The sequence below is a fragment of the Histoplasma capsulatum genome, genomic scaffold, assembly GCF_000149585.1.
Source record: "Histoplasma capsulatum NAm1 scaffold_4 genomic scaffold, whole genome shotgun sequence".
Classification (NCBI taxonomy): Eukaryota; Fungi; Ascomycota; class Eurotiomycetes; order Onygenales; family Ajellomycetaceae; genus Histoplasma; species Histoplasma mississippiense.
The window spans coordinates 899,135-921,521 of NW_001813979.1; the positions used below are offsets into that span (position 1 = coordinate 899,135).

The following is a 22,387-nucleotide window of genomic DNA, read 5'->3' on the forward strand; positions in this document are numbered from 1 at the left end:
CCCAGGCCGCAGCTCATCTGGGGGACGTTTAAAAACATAACGACCACAATGGAAGCGAAAGCAACGTTGCGCGCTCACTCTCAAGCCTAGACTCCACGAATTATTTATTCCTTTTTCTCCTTCTCCTGCTGCTTCTCAGTATCATTTTCAGATTCCTGAGCCTCCGAACTCTGGGTTTCCTGACCTGGAGCTGCTGCCTCCATGTTCTTGTCGTCCGTCTCATCGATATCCTCATGATCCTTCGGAGCAGTGACACCAGCCTCTTCGTTTTCAGTGTTTTGCTCGTTTTCCTCTTCAATGAGCTCTTGCTGTTCCTTGATAACCTCAAGACGTTGCTTGTTGGTAGCTGCGCCTTCGGCATTATGCACCTCGAGCTCAATTTCGTGGAAGAGCTCTTCGGGGATGCTGGACAGGACGGATCGGAGAGCATCGATCTGGGAAGAAATTTCGTAGTCCTGGGAATTCTGCGTGTACATGTACGCGTTGCTGAGGACGAGAAGGGTCGAAGGCACGCCCTTCTTGAGCCGTAGGTCTAGCCACATGGACAGGTCATCCCGCAGACGGCCTGGAGAGATACCATGCGTGCGTAGTCCACGCGAAGCACAAGCCATCTGAAGTTCGGGAACGGAAAGAGTGTCAACGCCTTCAAATGAGATGGCTTTGTCATCACGCTTAATCTGACGCATCCGGTGACGCACATTGTACCGGAGCATTGCGTCTGTACCGAAAGTATTGAGATTTATGTATTTGCACATTGCCACCAGTTGGGGTCGTGACAAGTTGTCCAAGGTGAGATCATCCTTGAAGGTCTGGCAGACCTTTATAACATCGTCTTCGGAGGGAGATTCTCCTGTAGCTCGAACCTTTCTAAAAAATTCGGCGAACTCTTCCTTTTTAGAGTATCTGGAATTGACTGGAAGGCCAGTCTCCTTAAGGGTATTTTGAAGAAAAGACCCCATTTCCCTCCGCGTAGCCTGAAGTATAGCCGCCTTTTCTTCTTTAGACTTTTGACCTTCATAAGTGCTGGGAAGCAAATTTGGGAAGAGCTTTAGTGCGACCGGTAGAAGGAATTCAGCGAATGGGACGATAACAAAGACAGAGAAAGGTACCAGTCGAGCCAAATCTTGAACTGTACGTCGGAGCTGTTATTTCTAAGTTAGCGATGTCATTCCGGTTTGAACAGTGGGGAGAGAGCTGAAAAAAAAGGATATATTGGAGGATGAAAGACGAACTTGTCGATGTTCTCTGCGGCTAAGTTCATAACCAGCTGCCATTTTTAGAGCAAGTTGTGTACTGATCTTGACCTCCGTAGCCAACAGCTTTGTCCCATCCCAATAATGCTGGGCCTCCTTCTTGATCCTCTGACCCAGTGTAAGTTTCTTAGGTTCTTTCTTCTCCTCAACAGCCGTTATCTCTGCAGCTTCAACATCATGTGAACTTAAATCCCTTCCTTCCGCAACCGACCCTTTCGTTGGCGATCTGTCCGCGGCGGCCGTAACTTGGATCTGCTCGCGGGGTTCGCATTCAGTTTTCTCTGACTGTAATGATGCCGGTGTGGGTTTCTGTGCAGTCTCTGCTGGGAGTGGTTTCTTCGCCAGGTCCGCGCTAAATCCTGGAGGAGGGAATGGTGATTGCTCTAAAGGATTTGTGGAAGGGGTCTGTTGGGTAGCATAACCGCGTTGCTGTTGCTGCTGGAGCGGTATGAGAATGGCCAGGGCATGGACATGCTGGGGTAAGGAGCGCCGGTAACGTGAAGTCGCAGTCAAATATGTGCCTAGATTTCCTGGGGAGTGGTGGCGTACTACTCAGAGTCAGTTAACTTAGTTATTCATTGGAGTGCTGTCTTGCTGCTCGGCGTACATGCGGCCATCCTCTGTGCTGACACCGCATTGCGGGTCAGGGCAACTGATTTCATACTGCAGCGTCAAGGGTATGAGAACAACTTGAGCGGAAGCTTGTGTAGACGGAATAAATGTATCAGTAGAATGTGCTAAATACGGTACCAGGGGCTGGTAGGGTGAAGAAGATTGGTATGGTTGAATGTTGAAAAGAAGACGGAGGTTATCATGATGCACTAGAGAAATTTTTTGGATATCACGTGATTATATCACCATTTCCCCATTGACTAATTCGGCAATCACAGATTGCAAGCCTGGGCACATCACGAAGAAATCATGAAAGGGTAGAGTTACAATATCATTATTAGATTAGAAATATCGTTCATCATCCTAAATAAATCGACGGTGACAGAAATATTCGACCCTTGTCCAAAATCATCAAAAATATTAACACCAGAGACAGAGAAAAGTTGGATACCACATATCCGGTTTGTTGGAGGGCAGTTCAGGAGGCAAAAAAAAAAAAAAAGTCTATGGACAAGCTTGCATCGCACCGCAGTATCGATAGATAACACACAGAAAATATAAAGCCCTAATATGATGGGAGTACTTTCGACGGGGTATCCATAAGGAAGGAAAGTTACGAAATAAGGCCAAAACTGGGCAAAGGAGAGGAATTTGGAGGAATTTGGAGCCGCGGTCTCAGGTTCTAGAGTAGAGGCCAGAAGTTGGAAGAGGCTCCACACTTGTACTGGTGGACTGCGGGTCAAGCAGCGGAATCTGGTTAACTGCGCTGTGCGCTGGAGTACCAGTTTGTTTGATTTCCATATCATCATGACTATATAGTTTGCCATTGCCTGGAACTAGAGTGGGACTAGTCGAGCCACCTTCGAGAGAAGTCTGCCATTTGGCAACATCTTTCTTAAGCTGCTCCAGCTCGTTTTGGAATCTTTTGCCAAACACGTCAATATAATATGTCGCGCCGTTGTAGACACTCCAGGAAAATACACCCATTAAGAAAAGAGCACTAGCCCAACGGTACCAGAACCACAACGGGCATGGCGTTATAGTTAGCAGCGCATAACTATACTGAATAAACATGAAGGCTGGCTCTTGCAAAGATAGCGGGAGGCTGAGAACGAATTTTCCAATCCAGGTTTTGGCGTAAGACTTTCGAAGCCAAGTAAAGCTGGTCGGCCGTCCTGCTGCAATCTTCTCACGGCGACGAACTGTGATGAGGAAATGATACGATAACTGCCAGACAGCATAAGGGACGGTAGCCCATATCATCATTGCGGCCAGCGAATAATGTTCTGGGCTACCTGGCTCGCTAAATTTGATGCTGTAGATGGCAGGGAATCGGTTGAGCAGCATATCAGGGGGAGTCATATGAATCAAGCAGTGAAGGGTAACTGGAGGCATAATATGAATAAACAGGCTAGATAGATATCGATTAGTTAGAAAGGTGTAAAGAAACAAATGCTAAACATTCCAGTCAACTCTGCTTACCTGGTAACTTTATCGAAACTGTGAAACACCAATGAATTCCTCCACATAGCAATAGCAATAGCATTATTGCCATACGCAAGGCAGTATGTACTGAGGAACAATCTTTTCGAGCCCGGCAGCACCCAAATAGCCAAGACCGTCAAAAAGTTGACAAAGTAGCAGAGATCGGCCAGGAAGTAATGGTACCCACGTTTGCGATAGGTGTAATAGCGTATTGGCATGAAATAGAAAAACTGGGCCGTGTACCAGTAGAAGAAGTGTTGCGGGTAAGCACCAAGCAAATATCCACTGATGAGAATATTGAGGACGCCCGCAATAAAGGAAATCTTCTCTCGGGCGGTAACTGTTGCAGTATCATTCCAACGAGCACCGAGCCGCTCAACAGAATCCTTCATCCGTTTCCGGTATTTCTCCAACTGCTCATCTGAAGACGGGACACGCTTGCGCCACTCCCCCACAACCCTTTGCTTCGCATGGATGCCTGTGTTTTTCAGCTTTTCCTGTTGTTTCTTAACCTTCTCCTTCTGCAAGGTTAATGTATTCTGCCATTTTTCTAGCTTTTGGGGAAGATCAAGGTTCCCTAGAAGATCAAAAACTGTGAGTTTGTCGAGCGGGGGAAAGGGCTCCCAATCTTCCTGGAAAGAGCTGCTCGTCCCAAACGAGGATGATCGTGAAAGCCCATTACTAGATGACAGGGAAGTGTCAAGTGCTGAGTTTGAAGATCCATCTTGGTCATTGGCAATCGCGTGGAGGATGTCGGCGTTGGGCTTTGTGGCGTATTCCTCTAAATGATCTGGCTGTGACTTGCTCTTCGGTATCGAAATAGGATCAGACATCTCGATCCAAGGCCGTCGGGGTTGTAGAAGGAGAATCAGATGGAGGGATATGGTGGGAAGAAAAATGCTTGGAAATGGTGGGAATATCAGTCCCAAGCGTCCGGGTTGCGGCCAAACTCACAACGGTCAAGAGACGCATATGAATAAACCACAAAGTAGAGACATTTGATAAAGCTAACTCACGAGGTTAATAAGTCAAGGACTACAAAGTAAGCCTACCCTTGGATGGACTTAATGACAGAAAATAGGTCACCATGCTCGCTATCCGGCAGATATCGCGCGTGAAGCTTTCTTTCCACATGGTTGGCTAAGTTGGAGCTCCAGCCGTGTCTGGTGATCTGTGCTAGCCGGACTGGGGTTGGTTGCAGCGGCAGGGTCACATGGCCAGCGGCAGATCCATGGATGGATATTGCCCTTGGTCCATGGCCTAACTCTATATCACTGAGAAAGACACTACGTTTTGCTTGCTGGTCTTATTAGATTATACTTATTGCAAAGCAAATGATAGAAATTGTAAATCCTTTTTGTTTTTCCATCTTTCTATGGGTTGGCTACAGATCTCGGTATTACAAGTTCATAAGATATGCCACTTCAATCTCCTCTTTGCTCGTTTAATGAGAGCAGCTCCTGCCCACGTACGGCCCCTTTGGTGGACAGAAGTTCGACTATACGCTGCTTTACATCACCAGATAACTGCAGCATTACAGATTCCAGTGGAGTGTAGCCTCCGATATCAAAGTAGTTCACATTGACGTCCTCGATCCGCAATAGTCTTTCCACGATATCAACATTTCCTTGCGAAATAGCCTCCGATAATGGATGGATCCTGAGGACATTACTAATGCCATTTGGATTTACGCCTTCCGTCGCGAGAAGAAGCTCCACCATTGGTAGATCATTGTTACGGACAGCGGTCCACAGCGGTGGCCCTGTAATTTCACCGTTGAGTTCGACTCGATTGGTCTCCAGTAATAATCTCGCAATTTCAGAGTGCTGGTTGCCGACAGCAACCCCTAGGGGTGTCCAGCCAGAGGTACATGCAACGTCGACTTCGATATCGCCACGTTCAATCAACAACTTGACGACAGCTACATGCCCGAGTTCTGAAGCTATGGTGAGCGGAGTCCAATTGTGTTGGTCTCTCTGGTTGACATCGATCATGTCTTTTCCTAGCAGCAACCTCGAAAGCTCCGCATTTCCAAATGCAGCAGCTACCCATAAAGGTGATCGTCCATCCCTATCTGGGATGTTTGGGTTGACATTATTCACTGCAAGAAGGAGCCGGACAATTGCCTCCTTTTCCATACACACAGCCAGAAGCAGCGGCGAAAACCCAAAAAAATCTTCCTGGCTGTTCGGGTCCACTGCAGAATTTGTAAGAAGAGATGACACAGCCTCCTTATCGCCATTAACCACGGCAAATGCCAACTGAGTTGTCCATTGGTAGAGCGGCTCCGATTCTGCTGAGAAGTTAGGAAGCACCAGCAGCTTCTTCACAATGCCTGAATAACCCATACGCAATGAGTGGAGCAGTATGTCGTCCTCTTCATGTCGGTGGAGATCAATTTCCAGCCTGTCCGTGCTCAAAAACGACAACATCGCGGAATACCAATTCATCTGGAATGCGAAGAGAACAAGAGAGGATCCATCCACCCCGGTGGCCGCGATACGATCATTTGCAAGGAGCAATTTCAATATCACCTCGCACTCGTTCTTGGTCGCATAATGCAACACTGACCAACCCCCACTGTCAGTGAAGTGTGGATTGACGCCAGGTTGATCAAGTAACAACTTCAGCACATCTGCATGATTTTTGTGAGCAGCAAACAAAAGCGGAGACATGGTCCTCCATGAAAGCCGACTGACGGCAATTTTGGGATCCGGGGCTGACCAGTCATTGACAACGCCGTTCAGGTCGACATTGTTCTGAGCAAGCAGCAGTTCGACGACCTTAACATGGCCGCGTTCATAGGCAATTATCAACGCCGTTTTATCATCAGTGCCCAACGCCCGCAGCGAAGCGCCGGCGCTTAATGCTTTTCGTGCAATATCTTCATCTCCATATTCTGCAGCCCAGAGCAGAGCGGAGCTGGCGCCGTATCGATATAGGTCAGCATTGAGAAGAGAGAACAAGCGGCGGTTTGTTTGCAACAAAGAATTCAGATCAGCAAGTGGTAAGATTTCACCAAGCGCCAAAAATATTTCGTTAGGTAGGTGGAGATATTGCATCTTTGAACTATGCGGACAATGGAAGCGAGGCTGTTGAACGCCGTGCTTGACCCTGTATATAATTGCCAAAAAGAAAAAAGCCAGCGCGTGACGCGAAGGTCAACATTCCAGTGTCCTGAGCCAGAGAGCATAAAGTGCAAACGGCGACTGATGCAATTTCGTATTGTCAGAACGGGATAACGTCCGAATATTTCCCCAAAAACTGAGTATCAAAAGAACGACTCCGTAGGGGCTCTGAAAAGTGATGATTAAGATGCTCAATTTGTTGCTATACTGAAATTTTGTACAGTATCTTTCAATGGAAAAAAAGTATAATCAACCGCTGTGCAACCCCCACTTCTATGAGAGTCGTATACATTTCAAATTCGAATAAAAAGCTTGATTGGTATCTCTCAAGATAACATCCACAAGATTTTAGCGGCCTTTCCCATAATGATGAGGCACCGGCCGGGCAGTACGGTGTTAACCACATAGGCCAAAAGGACTATAAGATGGCTGGCGCGAACCCAACCGCGCCCAACCCCTATACTTCCAAGCAGCACCTGATACAGTTACATTACTTTTGCAACATCGATATAATGGTTATAACTCACAATATATCATTGGAATATAATGATGCAGTGTGTATTATGATCAGCAACATATGATGAGCTTGGAACAGTGAAATCACTATGTAAATCAACCCTACATTTTTCTGGTATGGGAGTTTGCGCTAGCCACGAGTTAGCCAGATAAGCTGACTAACAAATTACATAACATTTCATCCGTCAACGTCGCGTCGCGATCAGGTACACAGAATCTTAAAGTTGAAACCACAAGTCCGAGCATTCAGACAGGATTTCACACACGTAACTCCAATTTCTGCAATCGACGCGATTTCTAATCTGAAATTTCCCGCAGATTACTTAGCACTATCTCAATTTTCCGTGTCGTACGCCTCAATTTGACCGCTCGCCTGTCGTTGGTGGGTATGACCTGACAGCGACCATGGGGAAATTAATCCGTCTGGAACTGTTCAGTATGTTCTGTCCTCATCTACTATCATTATGATATATTGTATTGTGGTTGCTAATGTGCGATGGCGCAATAGATTTCAAATCGTACAAAGGGCATCATACCCTTCTTTTCGGCGATGCCTACTTCGCATCGATTATTGGGCCAAATGGCTCGGGAAAATCGAATTCGTCGGTGTTACCATTCCCTAATGCTCGTTGTTTGATATTGACGAATAGATAGGATGGATGCAATTTCATTCGTTCTGGGAATCAAGTCATCCCACCTTCGCTCAACGCATCTACGCGACTTGGTTTACCGTGGGCGCGTGCTTCGTACATCGACCATCAATGATGATGGCTCCGCTTCAAATAATATCCAGAATGGGGTAAACGGCGATGGCGACGTAGAATCAACTCAGGATCCTGCTGAACGTAATGACCCGAGGGTCGCATGGGTAATGGCCGTGTATGAAGATGACGCAGGGGAGGAACAGCATTGGAAACGATCAATTACAAGCCAAGGAGTTAGCGAATATCGAATCAACAATCGCATTGTAACCGCACAGCAATACAACCAGTCTCTCGAGGATGAAAATATTCTGATCAAGGCTCGCAACTTCCTGGTGTTCCAAGGAGATGTGGAATCGATTGCTTCTCAATCACCGAGGGACCTGACTCGCCTGATAGAGCAAATCTCCGGAAGTCTCGAATATAAGGCAGAATACGAAAGGCTGAAAGCGGAGCAAGAAGAAACAGCGGAAATCCAAAACGCTCAGCTGAACCGCCGCAGGGGAATCAACTCTGAAATCAAACAGTATCAGGAACAAAAGAGAGAAGCAGAAAATTACGCAAGGAAGGCGGACGAACGCGATCAGGCTATCATTACTCACATACTTTGGAAGCTTTTCCACTTCCAGCGCCTAATCGAAGAGTCAAGCGCGGAGATACAGAAGCACCAAGTCGAGCTGAAGGAATTCCGTCGCGGTGTAGAAAAATACGGAAAAAATCTCGAGGAGGCTAAAAAGGAACACGCTCGAGTCGGTAGAGACGTAGCAAAAGTGGAAAAGAGCATCAAATTGAAGGAAAAAGATATCGAAGATACGACAAATTCATTAGTACCTGTCGACGAGAAAATTGAAATCTCAAAACAGAAAGTGGAGAGATACGCAACTCGAATTTCTGAAATTGAGAAGGAAAGCAACGCCCAATTGAAAACCGTCAGACAGCTTGAAAAAGACCTTAAAGTTGTCGAAAAAGCTCAATCGCAATGGGAGGATGACTGGATGAAAACCGCAAATAAGAGAGGAATTCAGCTCAGCAACTCTGACCTTCAAGAATATAACAAGCTCAGAGAGGACGTAAATAAGCGCTCCTCTGCTGCCCAAATAAAACTCGCCAATTTAAAACGCCAGAGGAAAGCAGATGCCGAAACAGTTAACAGTTTGAAGAGCAATTTCGAAAGTACAGAGTGGCAGGTCAAAAATCTCCAGTCCGATGTCAACAATATGTTGGAGCGCAAATCTAGTATGGAAGATGCTATTGATGCCACATCTAAGGAAATTAGCCAGAAGAAAAAGGAGCTCAATAGTCTTACTTCTGAACGACTTCGTGTTGCACAGATGCGGACCGAACTCGAGGAGAAACTTCAGGTCACTTTAAAGAAGCTTCTCGAAGCAGACGATGGCCGCAAGCAAAGCGAGAAGGAGTTGCGTACCAAAGAACTGATATCAACTTTGAAGCGTATATTTCCTGGAGTGAAGGGTCGGATCAGTGAGCTTTGCAAGCCCAAACAGAAAAAATACCAAGACGCTGTCAGCACGGTCCTGGGCCGGCATTTTGACTCTATCGTAGTGGACAACGAGAAGACGGCGAAGGAGTGTATCCAGCATCTCCGGGACCAAAGGGCAGGCCAAGCAACCTTCATCCCACTTGAAACAATCCAGGTGAAAGCTTTGAATTCGAACCTGAAAGGAATGCATCGGGGAATGCGACCAGCCATCGAAACCGTCGACTATGACAATTCCGTCTCACGAGCCATTACATATGCCTGCGGCAACGCGATTGTTTGTGATGATTTGGCCACTGCGAAGTATCTTTGCTATGAGAAAGGTGTCGATGCCAAGGCGGTTACGCTTGATGGGACGGTCATCCACAAGGGTGGTCTCATGACTGGTGGACGGGGCCCTGGCCATCAACAAGCTAAACGATGGGAAGATACTGATATCACCAACTTGCATAAGCTGAAAGATAAGCTCATTGCAGACCTGGGCAGCCTTCCTAAGGCTCATCGCAAAGGTGCAGAGGAGGAGAATCTCCAAGGCCAGTTGGCAGGACTAGAACAACGTCTGGCATATTCTCGAGATGAACTAAAGGCTTTAAACAGAAATATTGAGAGCCGATCCGGTGAGGTCCAGTTTTCTAAAAGCCAAATGACGAGCATCCAGCCTAAATATTTCGAGAAGAAGCGTGCTCTCGAAGCCCTAGACGAATCTATTAAAGATGCCCAAAGCTCAGTTAGCGGGGTTGAAGATGAAGTCTACCAAGCTTTCTGTCGTCGTCTAGGTTACAGCAATATCAGAGAATATGAAGCCCAACAAGGGTCGCTGCAACAAGAAGCAGCAGAGAAGAAGCTCGAGTTTACCACCCAAAAGAGCAAAATCGAGAACCAACTCAGTTTTGAGAGGCAGCGATTGCAAGCGACCGACGACCGTATTGAAGGACTCCGTTCGCAGGCAGAGCGAGATCGTGCTCTCATCACTGAACTTGAGGCTGAGCGTAACGCTATCAAGGATCGGCTTGATACGCTGAACGCTGAACTGGAGTTACTAGGCGAGGACCTCACGGAACAAAAGGAGGCCTACTCACAGTCCGCAGAACACCTGGCTACTCAGCGACAACAAGTTCAGAAACGTTCCAGGAATATCGAGACCACGCTCAAGGCCATCAGTTCACTGGATGGAGAGAGACAGCGTTATGCTTCGGATAAGTACACGCTTTTGCGCCGCTGCAAACTGGAAGATATCGATATCCCTCTCGTAAAAGGCTCCGTGCCGCTCTCTGCCCTCCCTATCGATGACCTAGTCCAAAATGATGAGGATGCGATGGATGTAGACGAGGATCCTAACTTGGGTAACTTCCAAGCTTCGGCTATACACGATTATGGTATCGAAGTTGAATTCGAAAGCTTGGGCGATTCGCTGAAGGAGGTATGTGCTAACTACTCCCATCTTTAATATTATGCTTGTTGAACCTAACCATTATCTACAGGATTCGGATGACAAGGTGGAAGAGGAGCTTCAGGACCGGATCAAATCCCTCAACAGCGAACTGGACAAAATGGCACCGAACATGCGGGCCATGGAACGACTAGAAGGCGTCGAGAACAAGCTTCGGAGCACCGAGAAGGACTTTGAAGATGCGAGGAAACGTGCCAGAAAGGCCAAAGAGGACTTCGAGGCCGTGATGCGGAAACGCTCAGAGCTTTTCAACAAAGCATTCACGCATATTTCAGAGCAGATCGAGCCCATATATCGCGACCTAACCAAAACAGCTAGTTACCCCATGGGTGGAAAAGCGTGAGTAAAAATCCAACAGAATGATTTTGATTATGCTCTCGTGAAGACATTTTATCTAACTACTTCTCGATAGCTATCTCGACATTGAGGACTCCGAGGAACCCTACCTCGATGGTATCAAATACCACGCGATGCCGCCACTCAAACGGTTCAGAGACATGGAACATCTCTCTGGTGGGGAAAAGACCATGGCAGCTCTTGCTCTTCTTTTTGCTGTACACTCCTACCAACCGTCACCCTTTTTCGTGCTCGACGAAGTTGATGCTGCTCTCGACAATACCAATGTAGCACGGATCGCCAACTACATCCGCGACCATGCTGCCCCTGGTATGCAGTTTATCGTCATCAGCTTGAAGACAGGCCTCTTTCAGAACAGCGAAGCTTTGGTGGGCATTTACAGGGACCAAACCGCCAATAGCAGCAAGTGTTTGACTCTCGACGTATGTCCTTTTCATCAACACATTTGTCCCTTGTTTTCCCTTTGTGTCCATCCCTCCCTCTGTGTTTATGCTCGTAAACTAACCTCTTGGTTACCAACTCTAGCTTCGGAAATATCGATGATATCCTTCGTATATCTTTATTTGGCAGATCCAGTTCTGTGTTTTCGTTTCATCTTCTTGCTGTGTCTGCAATCCGTTGAAACGAGCGTCATTTTTCCAACCACGAGGCAGCCAACCTAACCTCTATTCAGGAAACCAGACATCCAAGGCATATCATGAAACTGTTTTTTAAACATTCGGACATGTATGAACTATTATTCCGTTCCTATAATCTGCAGGGTGGTAGCCTTACAGGTCTTGTGAGTCCATATCCGTCTCGCAACATCATAGCAATGTTTCCGTCGTAGCTATCTAAATTCAAAATATGTCAGTTCCTTTCTTCAAACTCTTCTTCAATTCCATATTATTATTTATCCACTTCCCTTCTTCCGCGAATATCGTCTCCCTCCTCTCTCACCATCAGCTCTTGAACCAGCCCAACCTATCGCTCCAGTCCCATTCGTAAAACCATCCCAACCCCCCTAATTATCCTTTACCTAAGCGTGAAGAAGAATACTATCAGACCGCCGAGCAACGCAAGAACACGTAATTCCACTCACAGAGTATATTGAAAATAGATAGCTAATGATAGCGAACGATACATGGAGGATAGTGGATAGTTTTTTTCTCTAAAAATCGCTGCCATGCGTCAGGCGGGTGTGGTGCAGTTTCTTGTTGGATTCGGGTCACGCTTGGCCAGTGCATCTTCCAAGGCTTATGCTGTTTTTGTATCTCTACATTCAAGAAAGCCCGAGGTTCCGTATCCTTATTTTTTATTTTATTTTATTTTTATTTTTATTTATTTACTTATTTATTTATTTATTTATTATTATTATTATTATTATTATTATTATTATTATTTTGGCTTAGTTCTGTTTACAGAGGTTAATTATATTAGGAAGGGGCGGTGCATATAATGTGTTTATTATTTCTTATTGTTTATTCGTTGGCCTTGACCCCTTCCTATTCTAAATTCGTCATAACAATATAGAAAGCAGGGCTTTATATGACAGTTTATCGTACAGATACATGGAGGGAAAGCAGGATGTAATTTGAATGGACTCTAAAATGGAAACTAGGAGGGGGAAAGGAAACAAGTAGTATAGCAAAACTGGAGTTATTGGATACATGATGGTGCTTTCGATGATATAGGCGCTAGTAAGGAGGTGAAATGGCAGATGACAGAACAAAGTAAAACAGATATTGCAACGGAACATGACAGACATAAAGTAAAAAACCCACCCATGACAGAAAGAAGGGAAACGTATCCAAAGAAACACGTGGGGGAACATTCAACAAGGGAGATCGTGTTCCAATTTAAGAGTATGCTGCTCGGTGACATCAAGGCATATATGAGGGTATATTCAAATTCATAAGAAAAGTGAATAAAGTGAAACATATGTAAAAATATCCGAAAAATAATAAAAAGAATAAAACTCAGAAATCCAAAGACCCAAAATCCTATCATGAGAGCATGCGATCACACTATAAACAAGGCCATTCAATAAGGATTTGGCGAAGGCCCATCGTTAAGGAGAGCGGAAATCGGATCCCACTCTGTAATTTCAGCTGGCTTCAGCAGGTTGAAAATCGCCTGCACACTAGTTAGCATATCGGCCAGAAATAAAAGCCATCAAGAACGGAGATATCAGCAAAGTACCTCCTGGAACGCCCGAAGAAAAAACCCAAGTTGTTGTCGAAGAACGCGGAATTCGTCGTGGGGTGGTGCACGCAGCAGTGGCCGTCCATCCTCCTTAAGATACAGCTTCTTGCGGAGCCGATGGATTTGCTCCAAGTTGAGCAAATCGAAATCTGGAATAGCATCGCCGGGGTAATAGACCCACGGCAAGAGGCGGTAACGCCCATATCCGCAGTACTCTCCACATCGAGCAAGGACGAGTGCCGGTTCCTCCCCAAACTCCACAGCTTCTTCCCACTCCTCATCGTGGTGGGGAGGGGGACGCATTTTGGGCAGTTGACTGTCGAGCTGCCTGATTTTGGGTTTCAAGTTTCCCCTTGAGTGGAAAGCGTCAGGTATTGTCTTATAATATATATAAAAAAGGAAATCTATCGGCGTTGATTTTGTTGCAGATGGTTAACCTTACGGGTTGCAGAGCGATTGTATGCTTATTTTTCTGGGTAAATTGGTTGTTTTCTGAGGGAATTTTTCGCAGCACTCCACCAAGAGCCCAGGCGAATTCGAAATAGGCTCACCAATAGTACCAGCAGATGAGGGACCTTGGTGCGGTGCGTCTGGGGAAGAGCCCGGCAAGAGCACAGCACTGCCAAAATACTGGATCTTCTCATCAGCTGAAGCAGAAGCTTTCTGCACTTTTCCGGACATGCTACCTAGGGGAATGCTGAGAATGAATGATGCGCAAATAATAACCTATGGAGTAAATACCTTGAGTTATTTGTGCTGTGGTTTGCGCTTTCTTTGTGAGTACAAATAAAAAGAATAATTTTGTCTTTTGGGGAGCAGTTCTTTCGATTGGGCTTTCGCAAATATAATGGGGGAAGCAGAATCAAGACAGGAGGGACCTTGTTTGCGGTAAGAGAGAAGAATGAGGTAGAAGGAGAAGGAGAAGAATAGAAAGAGCAAGGGTAACGGGGAAGCACCATTATATACCCTCTGCTAAACCTTGGTATGACGATTAGACTGCCGAGATGCTTGAGGATCACTTTCCTTACATGGGTAGAGCAGACAGCTCATACAAATCACTCGGGTAGTGATGGGCCACTAGATAACGCGATGGAAGGTAGAGGGGAAACCTAGCTAGGAAATACATTCAATGAGAGACATTTAACCACGGATGGCAAGGAGGCGTATCAAAGATATGGCGAACCCAGAAACCAATAGGGTCGTTAGAGGATTGACAAGAAATCGGAGTGTCCTCCCCATAGCATTCCCGGTTACAGCGACATATAATTTTCGTGGGTCTCTTCGCCTCTGAGGCATTGAATCGCAAGCGACAAACATGATAGGTATTGAGCGTGAATTCCGATTCTATCGTTTGGCGTCTGGAACAAAAAGTGGTGGGAGATTCACCAGGGGATCTCAGGACGAAAAAATGACGTCAAAACGGTCGCCGTGTTTACCATGGCCGATAGAAACTTCGGGGAAAACATAAAATCCGCAGTGTCCCAGGGCAATGATGGCCCGAACCAGGAAGGAAAAGTGTGCCCGAAGCTTAAGAGGAGGAACTCCAAAATGGCGTCATTATTTCCTGTCGGTTGGAGGCGTGAGGATGTATGCATATGGATATCCAGAGCAGCTTCCTTTGCAAGCTCGCAGGGCAAGGCATTTGCAACAAAACAACCCGTCAAGGGATAGACAAAGCCTTCCCCATACTAGCAGTAGAGGATAGTGACAAGCGTTTGAGAAGTTATTTAAGATATCGGCGCGGCTGATGGGATTATGGCGAACGCTCGCTTAGTTAATAAGGTTGCCCCTTTCCCCCTGACCGTTATATTGTCACGTGATAAACGACAAGTCCAAGCATAGCAGAGCATGGAAGACAAGCTGCTGAGGATGGCAAAAAGATGAAAATTACAATCGAAAATAGAAGAAATAAAACGACATGGACAAATCAAACTTCCACGATTGTCTCATTGTCAATTGTCTATCTGAAAATGGGCCTGCTAGGAAGTAGACATGGGATATATCCTAGTACACCCAAGCCACACATGGCAAACTCTGAAATTATAGAATGGAAGATGGAAAATTAGTAAAAGGAACGTCGCCATCCAAAAGGTGACTGCTCTTCGACGTATTCCCACGAATGCCCTTTGGCAAAGCGGAGAAAGAAGGACGGTGGCTTAATGATGTATTAAGCTCAAAAACGAAGTTTGTGATAAAGCATGGCATATCACCTTTTATTCATCCTGGCTTGGGTATTTGAAAATCCTTGCAATTTCCTGCACAACTCAACGTAAAGAGGCCTGATGGCTTCAAGGTAGCAAGGTCCGAGTCATCGGATGTGCAACCAAATTTAAACACCAGGAGCATCAAACCATCTCGCTGCAGGGTGCTGCACATAACCCACCTGACCTCGTCAAAGTGAGGCTATGGATTATTACTTCATTCTGTTCTTTCCCGAGAACCTCGTTCCAAACCAGTCTGTATTCCAAAGGAGTTGCCTTAAAAGCGATTCCATGGGGGAAGCGAAGAGCGAGAGCGTGAACAGCCACTAGAAGAAGAGGACGAACACATCATTGATACCTCGCAGGATAGTCAGCCGTCCGTTTGTAATATTACCCTTAAGGGTTGAAGTCGAGGGACGCAAAATTGTTTCGAGAGGAAGGCCCAGGTTTGTTTAAACGTTTTGTCCTACCACGGTGTTGATCACCGTTTCTCATTTACCGATATTCTGTGTGTGGAAGCAGCCGGGTATGGAAAAAGAGATAACTGGAAGGAGATGAAATGAGTCGAAACGTACATACTAAAGAAATCATCTGTAAACAAATCCGCAACTCGCTATTTATTATCGCTGAGCACGAGACAGAGTTAGTTCGCGCTTGCGGATACCAGTGTTAAAGACTTACTTGGGGCGACATTGTTCATTGACTTGCCAGTTGCGGTAGGTGAGGTCCCCAACACCAATAACTAACTTACAGAGTAGTTGCCAAACCCGGCTGTCCTTCACGTCTTACATCCGAGAAAGCAGGGAGTGGTTGAGAAGTATTTCCGGCATAAGAAGCTTAGTAGTGTTCCAACACAAGTTGAAACGGAAGCAAGGACAGTAAAATAGAAAACCAAACTGGCCGGAGGCTTCATTATAAAAAAAAGTACATAAGTGACGGAACGAAGAAGGGCTGCAACGGGCAAGAAAACCGCGGATAATACGGAAGAAAAACCAGCAATGACGTTCCGTTTTCAACAGGTGGAAGTTGGAAACCGCGCAGGGTCTGTAGTCTCCATGTCACCGAGATGCCTCAGCGATGCACCTTTCAAAAGCGAGAAATTCATCTCCAAAATAGCCCGTCATGTCCAGGCAAAAGGTCCCAGACATGCCCTTGACTTCAACGTAAACGAATCCTTCTTGCGTGAACGCGCGTCGCATGTTTATAAGAGTTTTCCAGGTAAAGTAACTTATTTTCTTCAAAGGCTCTTTGAAAAACGATAACCGCGGCCCAATGGCGCGTTCATGGAAAGCTTCACGTATTCGCCTCATATCGTGGGTTTGTAGCTGTTGCTTCGAGACAAATATGGGGCTAGATAGCTTCACTTGTGATGGGCTAGTGACTATCTCGCGGGGTTTCAGAAACCCAATTGTCCGCCGTATCTTTATTCGAATTTCCGGTATACTCCCATGGGTAGGAGAAGCAGTTATGCCAGTTATTAAACTGGTTCCACGGCGAACGAATACAGCGCCCATAGCACCCATCAAAATGCATATACCACCCAGAGCATAGGTCGTGAAGTGGCTTACACTCAGAAGAGGATCGGACGTGGTCGTGTAAAAGTTCCAGCCGGCATACAGAAAGCAAAATATAGCTGTAGTTCGGGTGGTCGCAACATATGAACCGAGGGAAGTCCCTTCATAAAGCTTCGTGGCTTCTTTGTTTTTCGAAATGGCCTGATTGAATTTGAGGTAAAGATCTTCTAATGGCTTTCTTGGGCCCTGTGGTGGTGAGAGGACGGGAGCACCCTTAAGCGGACGCAGTGGAGGCTTTCGCGATAGATAACGCCTGAATGGCCTCGAAGTGAACAAGTGACAGTTTGGCGGACAGGAAGAATTCAAAGATAGGCAGCCAATGGAGATAGGGAGCCGCGGGAAACAGTGGCGGGGCAATAAATTTCGAAACATCATGACGGAAACGTACCTGCATGAAGAGTGGAAACACATGGTCAGCTGCTGGACTTTGGGATTTGCGATTTGTAATGGGTGAGGATTACAATCCCACAAAAGATCGTGGAGGAAAGCAAAATCCTAAGACGAGACGAAGGAGCTCCTATTTTGGTACTTACAGTCAAGGAATGTATTAATTGAAACCGTGATGCCTGTCATTTCGTCCCGCAAAATGCACGATGAAAAACGATTGATGTTGAAGCTCTCTGCGGAACATCTATTATCCGGCTGAGGCATACTATCATCTGCGCCAAGTCAAAAGCAGTAAGGCGCCTCAACCTCACCACAGTTGGGGAGAAATCAACGCTTCAAAGCTTCATTGTTCCTAGACTCTTTGCGGATAGGCTCCGTATATTCATGTTGCGACTGAGAGAATCGTTCCGACCTAATTACACTTCTTGGCCTATCAGCGTCTAGGTTGCAAAGGTCACCTTAGATTCAAACCATTGAACATCGTACCAACAGCTGGAGCTATCGTCATTGAGGGGGCTTTGACATTCGGGTGCCATGGCTTTGGTTCCTCGAATGCCATGTCGGATTTCACGATGCCGTCTCAATCCCTACAAATCTACTAGATGTGAGCTTCCTCGTTCAAAAAGATACATTCCCAGCTCAACAGGGAAATGCATTTAACTCCTTAAAACATAACATGACTGATGTATATCACTTCCCTCCACAGATCTCCAAACCTCCTCCGGAACTCAATCCCATGATCTCCCATATCCCCTGTTCCCCTCTGTCTCCCAGCTACTCCATGAAAAAGGCATATCCGGCGCCGATCTCTCCAAAATACCTGCTTCCGGACCCAAAGGCCGGCTCCTAAAAGGCGATGTACTCGCTTTCACTGGCGCGATACCCCGAGACTATTCCTCTAATCTCTCTGCCCAAATTTCTCAGCTGGCGCATTTAGACTTGAGTAATATTAAAGTCAAGCAAACTCCCACAGAGTCGCAAGCTAAATCCGCGGCCACGGCAGCACCAGCGCTGCCGCCTGCATCCACATCAGCCCGACCCACTCCACCAAAGGAAACCCAAGTATCGCTCCCAATATCCCTCTCCTCCGTCCTTAGCATTCAGGAACGCCTCCAGAAGACTCTGGGCATTACAATTCCCCTAGCTACTTTCCTCTCGCGCGCTACAGACATAGCCAACGAGGCCCTCCCAGCATCCAAGTCCACATCCCACACACAGTCCTCCGATTCCCTATTCGATGAAATACTCGGCGTATCCCCCCCCAAGACCACAGCCATGAACCCATGCACTTCCCGCGGGAACTATGTCCCTGAGATAATTGCGCCGGAAGAATATATGGATCCCACTTTATCTGCTTCCCCGCGGGAAGTTCATCAGGAGCCAGATATCATCGACATCCTATCCGGGAAATCCCCGCCCTCGACATCAACATCAACATCCTCCATGCGCAGTGGAGAATCAGAACCCACATCCTTCGACTCCACAGATCTCGACCTAGCCACGAACATCTTTAGCATTCAAGTTCCCCCAGCCGATCGACTACGCGGCGAGACTTTCCTAGAACGCCTGCGCGACGTGTTGGAAGACGAGCCTGAGAGTTTGGTGTTTTAACAAAATGGATTTAATGTTATTTAACGTAAGATATCGGCGAGAGTCTATATATATGTATATGTATATGTATATCTTTCCATCTTTTCTCGTTTTTGTACCATCAGGTCCTATTTTGTCTTCTGAGACTACCAAGCTCTGACTTGCTTATAAATGTATAATTGTTTTCTTCATTGCCACACTTGGGTTTCCTGCCCGACCTAGTACTTTGGATTTGGCGCCTCATTCCACAAGCTTCCCATTCCCGTCTATTTAATTGACACTTGTGCCGTTCTTATCTGAAAATAAATATCCATTAGGAAGGGCTGGAATATTAGCTACTGCCCGTCCTGCTCTGTATTTTAGAACAAGAAATGACAAAAATACAAGAACACACAAACACAAATGCCAAGCAACCTCTTTCAACAGGTCAACGTTAAAATTAAGTTATAAATAAATATTAATAGTATATAACTCGTCATCACATTCCCTCCGCTTTTCTTCCTGTAGCCCTCCATATGCCATCCTTATTACACGTTCTCCGTTTCCTGAAGCCGTATTCTAATGATTGCCCCGCAAAGCAAAGCCCCCAAACAACAAACAAGATCGCCCTCACGGGCAGAGCAAGCGTAAACATCAGAGTGGTGGAGAGTAAGAGGAAATAAAAAGAAAGTCAAAACGCCAACAAACGCCATTATTTGTCCACCCCGAAACACCTCCCAAATTCCGCCATCATCGCCAACGCTGAAACAAACGCAGGCATGACATGAAAAGATCTCCAGTAGCGGGCCGCTTCGGAAAATTGCCCCAAATGCTCCAAGGAAAAAAAAAAGAAGAAGAAAAGGGGGCAAAATAGGTCGAAAGAATGAAAAAGCATAACAAAGATTCGAAAATTCTGTTTCAAAACAGTAAACAAAGAAGCAAGCAAATCGAAAAGGAAACAAAATTAAATGGGCTATATTCGTTTCGATCGAGAATGGAAAATGGAAGAAAAATTTATAGGAAGTATGGAACACAGAATGCGAGAAGTTTGAGTCTGTTCTGGTTAATCGGAGGGACCGGAGGAGGTATTAATGATCAAAAAACAGGTAGGGCCCCAAAAAACTCCCGCAAGCTATCGTATAGTCGCGTAGGAGTGGTATTTACTTTCCCTTCCATCATCCTTAAACCCTTTCCTATTAAATATCTTCCAGAACCGCAACGTCTCATCCCCAGCACCTGTAACGACAGTTTGTCCATCGGGACTCATGGCCAGGTACAAAACACGGAAGGTATGGCCTGTCAGAGAGACGACCTGCTCCATGCGGGGGTATTTCCAAACAACGATCTGGTTCTGGCTGTACCCATGTGTGCTGATAATTTCATCGGAATTTTTCGACCAGGCGAGGTTGCACACTTGGCTTCCCGTGTCGACCTCCTTGATTTGATGGCCTGTGAGTGTGTTCCAGAATTTTATTGTTCGATCTGCGGTACCACCACCGGATGCTAGGAGGGAATGTTGATGTGGAGACCATGCGATAGCTTTGACTGCGGCTACATGATCTGAAAAGCGGAAAAGGGGTGTTTCGTTCAGTTTATCCCAGACGATGAGTTTATTGTCGTTCCCGCCAGATGCTAGTTGTCCATCCTCAGTATTCCATTTGAGGCCACAGATCTCTTGTTTGTGTCCTGTAAGCCGCCGTAGGTATTGATCTGGAGATCGCACATCACGGTGGAAGATGGTTCGATCCCTGGACCCGGATGTGAGGATGTGGTCGTTCCAAGCAAGAGCGCCAACTCGAAGCGTATGGCCTGTCATTGTTCGTAGTCGTCGACAATGTTCAGCATCCCAGATCTGTACTAATCCCTTTCCTGTTCCGATCGCAAGATGCGTCCCCTTGAGAGCTTTCGTCAGAATTTGGTACAATTTAGCAAGATAGGATAATGAAATCATTAATTTACCCTTTGAATCCAACTGACACTCGTTACAGTGTCATCTTGCAGCTGGCATAACTTGGTAACGTGGCCATTCATGGAATCCCACATATAAACCGCTGATGCCAATCCTACACCCAGTATATTACTACTACCCCAATCCACTAGATTGAGGTAAAAATCATCCGCTAGATCAGGCGCATCTAAAACTTTAAATGGAACTTTGTTCACATATCGCGGCTGTTTGCGCATGCTTTGCAGAATCCGCTGGCTATCGAATCGAATGGGGGATAAACTATAAAGTTCAGATCGGACATTGAGGTTTGGGCCATGCCCACTGCGAGGAGTTCGAGAAGGTGTAGGGTTTCCGGATATATGTCGAGGAGAGGCGTAAGAGAAAAGGTTCTTGCTGGGAGTAGAGGGAGTTATGCTTGCGGGAGGTAATGAAGAAGCGGCTTTGTATGAGGGTGGGGTGCGTGAGTTTGCAGTATCATGGATTTTTGTCGAATATCCAGCAATCGGATCTGGCGATAGAGAATGTAGATCAGGTTGCGGGACGGTGTCTCCAAAGACTTCGCTTCGAAGTACTCTGGAGTATGTGCGATTTGCTTCTTCAGCTAAAACGAGAGTACTTGTTAGTATAATTCAGCTACTAATAGAGTATGTACAGCCGGGCTTACTCTTTTGAAAATGTAGCTCTCCATGGGGAGCTCTCTTTTTCACTTTTGATGGGGTTGTCGGGCAGCCATCTTCATGGAGTAAGCTGTAGCTAGCTTGTAAATCCTGTCCTTCACGATTTGGAATGAACCTGGATAGTGGAAGCATATTAGCCGAGTCCCAAACGGGTAACGAAGAAATAAACATGCCACACGGTACGGAAGCCATTATACCGCCTATTATATGTCTTTCCCGATGTGGGGCTATTCATTCACATCAAGAAAAGCCAATGACTTACCTATCTCCATAAACCCGTTGCCGTTTACGACTTGGGCTTGTACCTGGTGTTCTCTCCCGGGGGCGGCCAGCCTCTTCAAAATCCTTGAGCGCACGGGCAAGAGCATCTGGATTTAGAGACTCTGAGCCGGGTCTATGTCGAAGTTTTGTTGAGTCAAGGGAAGGATTGAAAATAGCGGCTCGAGGTTTTGTAGTAATGGGCGGGGTATGGGATTTGGAGCCCGGCGGAGAAGCAAGTTTGGCAATCGCGGAGGAATCATTCGTATCCCCTAGGTGTGTATTTATCGTACACCCTTCCTCTTCCCCGGTTTCCGCCATTGTTGACGGGTATCAAAGAGTAATTTAATTATCCGGCTCTGCTCTTTATCCGCTGTGTAATCTGGGCCCGAGTACCTGGCGGAATTGTAGTCCGGGGCTAAAGGAAATCGCTTATAAAGAGAAAATATGACAATATATGGGGCTGGCGGTAGGGAAAATTGGCGATGTTGGCATGGGCGGCTTTCTTGTTCGTCCCGGTGTTTACTCGCTGGGCAACGAACTGCTGCAAAACAATCAATCCTAGCGACCAGGGAGGAGGACAGGGATA

At 46.3% G+C, this 22,387-nt stretch overlaps 8 protein-coding genes across 8 annotated transcripts; 2 read left to right on the top strand and 6 right to left on the bottom strand.

Annotated features, from left to right (window-relative positions):
- Window positions 1-104: 104 nt before the first annotated feature.
- Window positions 105-1,870, bottom strand: HCAG_04288 (predicted protein; the record flags this gene model as incomplete). Its single annotated transcript, XM_001540398.1, has 3 exons — window positions 105-1,142; window positions 1,233-1,801; window positions 1,861-1,870. 3 exons carry the CDS (start codon window positions 1,868-1,870, stop codon window positions 105-107), a joined length of 1,617 nt encoding a protein of 538 aa, XP_001540448.1.
- Window positions 1,871-2,540: 670 nt separating this feature from the next.
- On the bottom strand, window positions 2,541-4,183 carry HCAG_04289 (conserved hypothetical protein; the record flags this gene model as incomplete). The annotated part of the gene is made up of 2 exons (XM_001540399.1): window positions 2,541-3,276; window positions 3,348-4,183. The coding sequence occupies 2 exons, from the start codon at window positions 4,181-4,183 to the stop codon at window positions 2,541-2,543; spliced, it is 1,572 nt and encodes a 523-aa protein (XP_001540449.1).
- A 438-nt stretch (window positions 4,184-4,621) lies between these two features.
- Window positions 4,622-6,412, bottom strand: HCAG_04290 (predicted protein; the record flags this gene model as incomplete). Its single annotated transcript, XM_001540400.1, has 2 exons — window positions 4,622-4,636; window positions 4,823-6,412. The coding sequence occupies 2 exons, from the start codon at window positions 6,410-6,412 to the stop codon at window positions 4,622-4,624; spliced, it is 1,605 nt and encodes a 534-aa protein (XP_001540450.1).
- Window positions 6,413-6,903: 491 nt separating this feature from the next.
- HCAG_04291 (hypothetical protein) lies at window positions 6,904-11,543 on the top strand (the record flags this gene model as incomplete). Its single annotated transcript, XM_001540401.1, has 7 exons — window positions 6,904-7,032; window positions 7,322-7,430; window positions 7,503-7,596; window positions 7,649-10,613; window positions 10,675-10,982; window positions 11,056-11,422; window positions 11,526-11,543. The coding sequence occupies 7 exons, from the start codon at window positions 6,904-6,906 to the stop codon at window positions 11,541-11,543; spliced, it is 3,990 nt and encodes a 1,329-aa protein (XP_001540451.1).
- Window positions 11,544-13,022: 1,479 nt separating this feature from the next.
- HCAG_04292 (predicted protein) lies at window positions 13,023-13,865 on the bottom strand (the record flags this gene model as incomplete). The annotated part of the gene is made up of 3 exons (XM_001540402.1): window positions 13,023-13,115; window positions 13,182-13,588; window positions 13,736-13,865. 3 exons carry the CDS (start codon window positions 13,863-13,865, stop codon window positions 13,023-13,025), a joined length of 630 nt encoding a protein of 209 aa, XP_001540452.1.
- Window positions 13,866-16,062: 2,197 nt separating this feature from the next.
- Window positions 16,063-17,353, bottom strand: HCAG_04293 (predicted protein; the record flags this gene model as incomplete). Its single annotated transcript, XM_001540403.1, has 4 exons — window positions 16,063-16,127; window positions 16,175-16,281; window positions 16,469-17,100; window positions 17,348-17,353. 4 exons carry the CDS (start codon window positions 17,351-17,353, stop codon window positions 16,063-16,065), a joined length of 810 nt encoding a protein of 269 aa, XP_001540453.1.
- Window positions 17,354-17,880: 527 nt separating this feature from the next.
- On the top strand, window positions 17,881-18,957 carry HCAG_04294 (predicted protein; the record flags this gene model as incomplete). The annotated part of the gene is made up of 2 exons (XM_001540404.1): window positions 17,881-17,950; window positions 18,053-18,957. The coding sequence occupies 2 exons, from the start codon at window positions 17,881-17,883 to the stop codon at window positions 18,955-18,957; spliced, it is 975 nt and encodes a 324-aa protein (XP_001540454.1).
- Window positions 18,958-20,047: 1,090 nt separating this feature from the next.
- On the bottom strand, window positions 20,048-22,119 carry HCAG_04295 (hypothetical protein; the record flags this gene model as incomplete). Its single annotated transcript, XM_001540405.1, has 4 exons — window positions 20,048-20,809; window positions 20,893-21,464; window positions 21,528-21,655; window positions 21,803-22,119. The coding sequence occupies 4 exons, from the start codon at window positions 22,117-22,119 to the stop codon at window positions 20,048-20,050; spliced, it is 1,779 nt and encodes a 592-aa protein (XP_001540455.1).
- Between the last annotated feature and the right edge of the window lie 268 nt (window positions 22,120-22,387).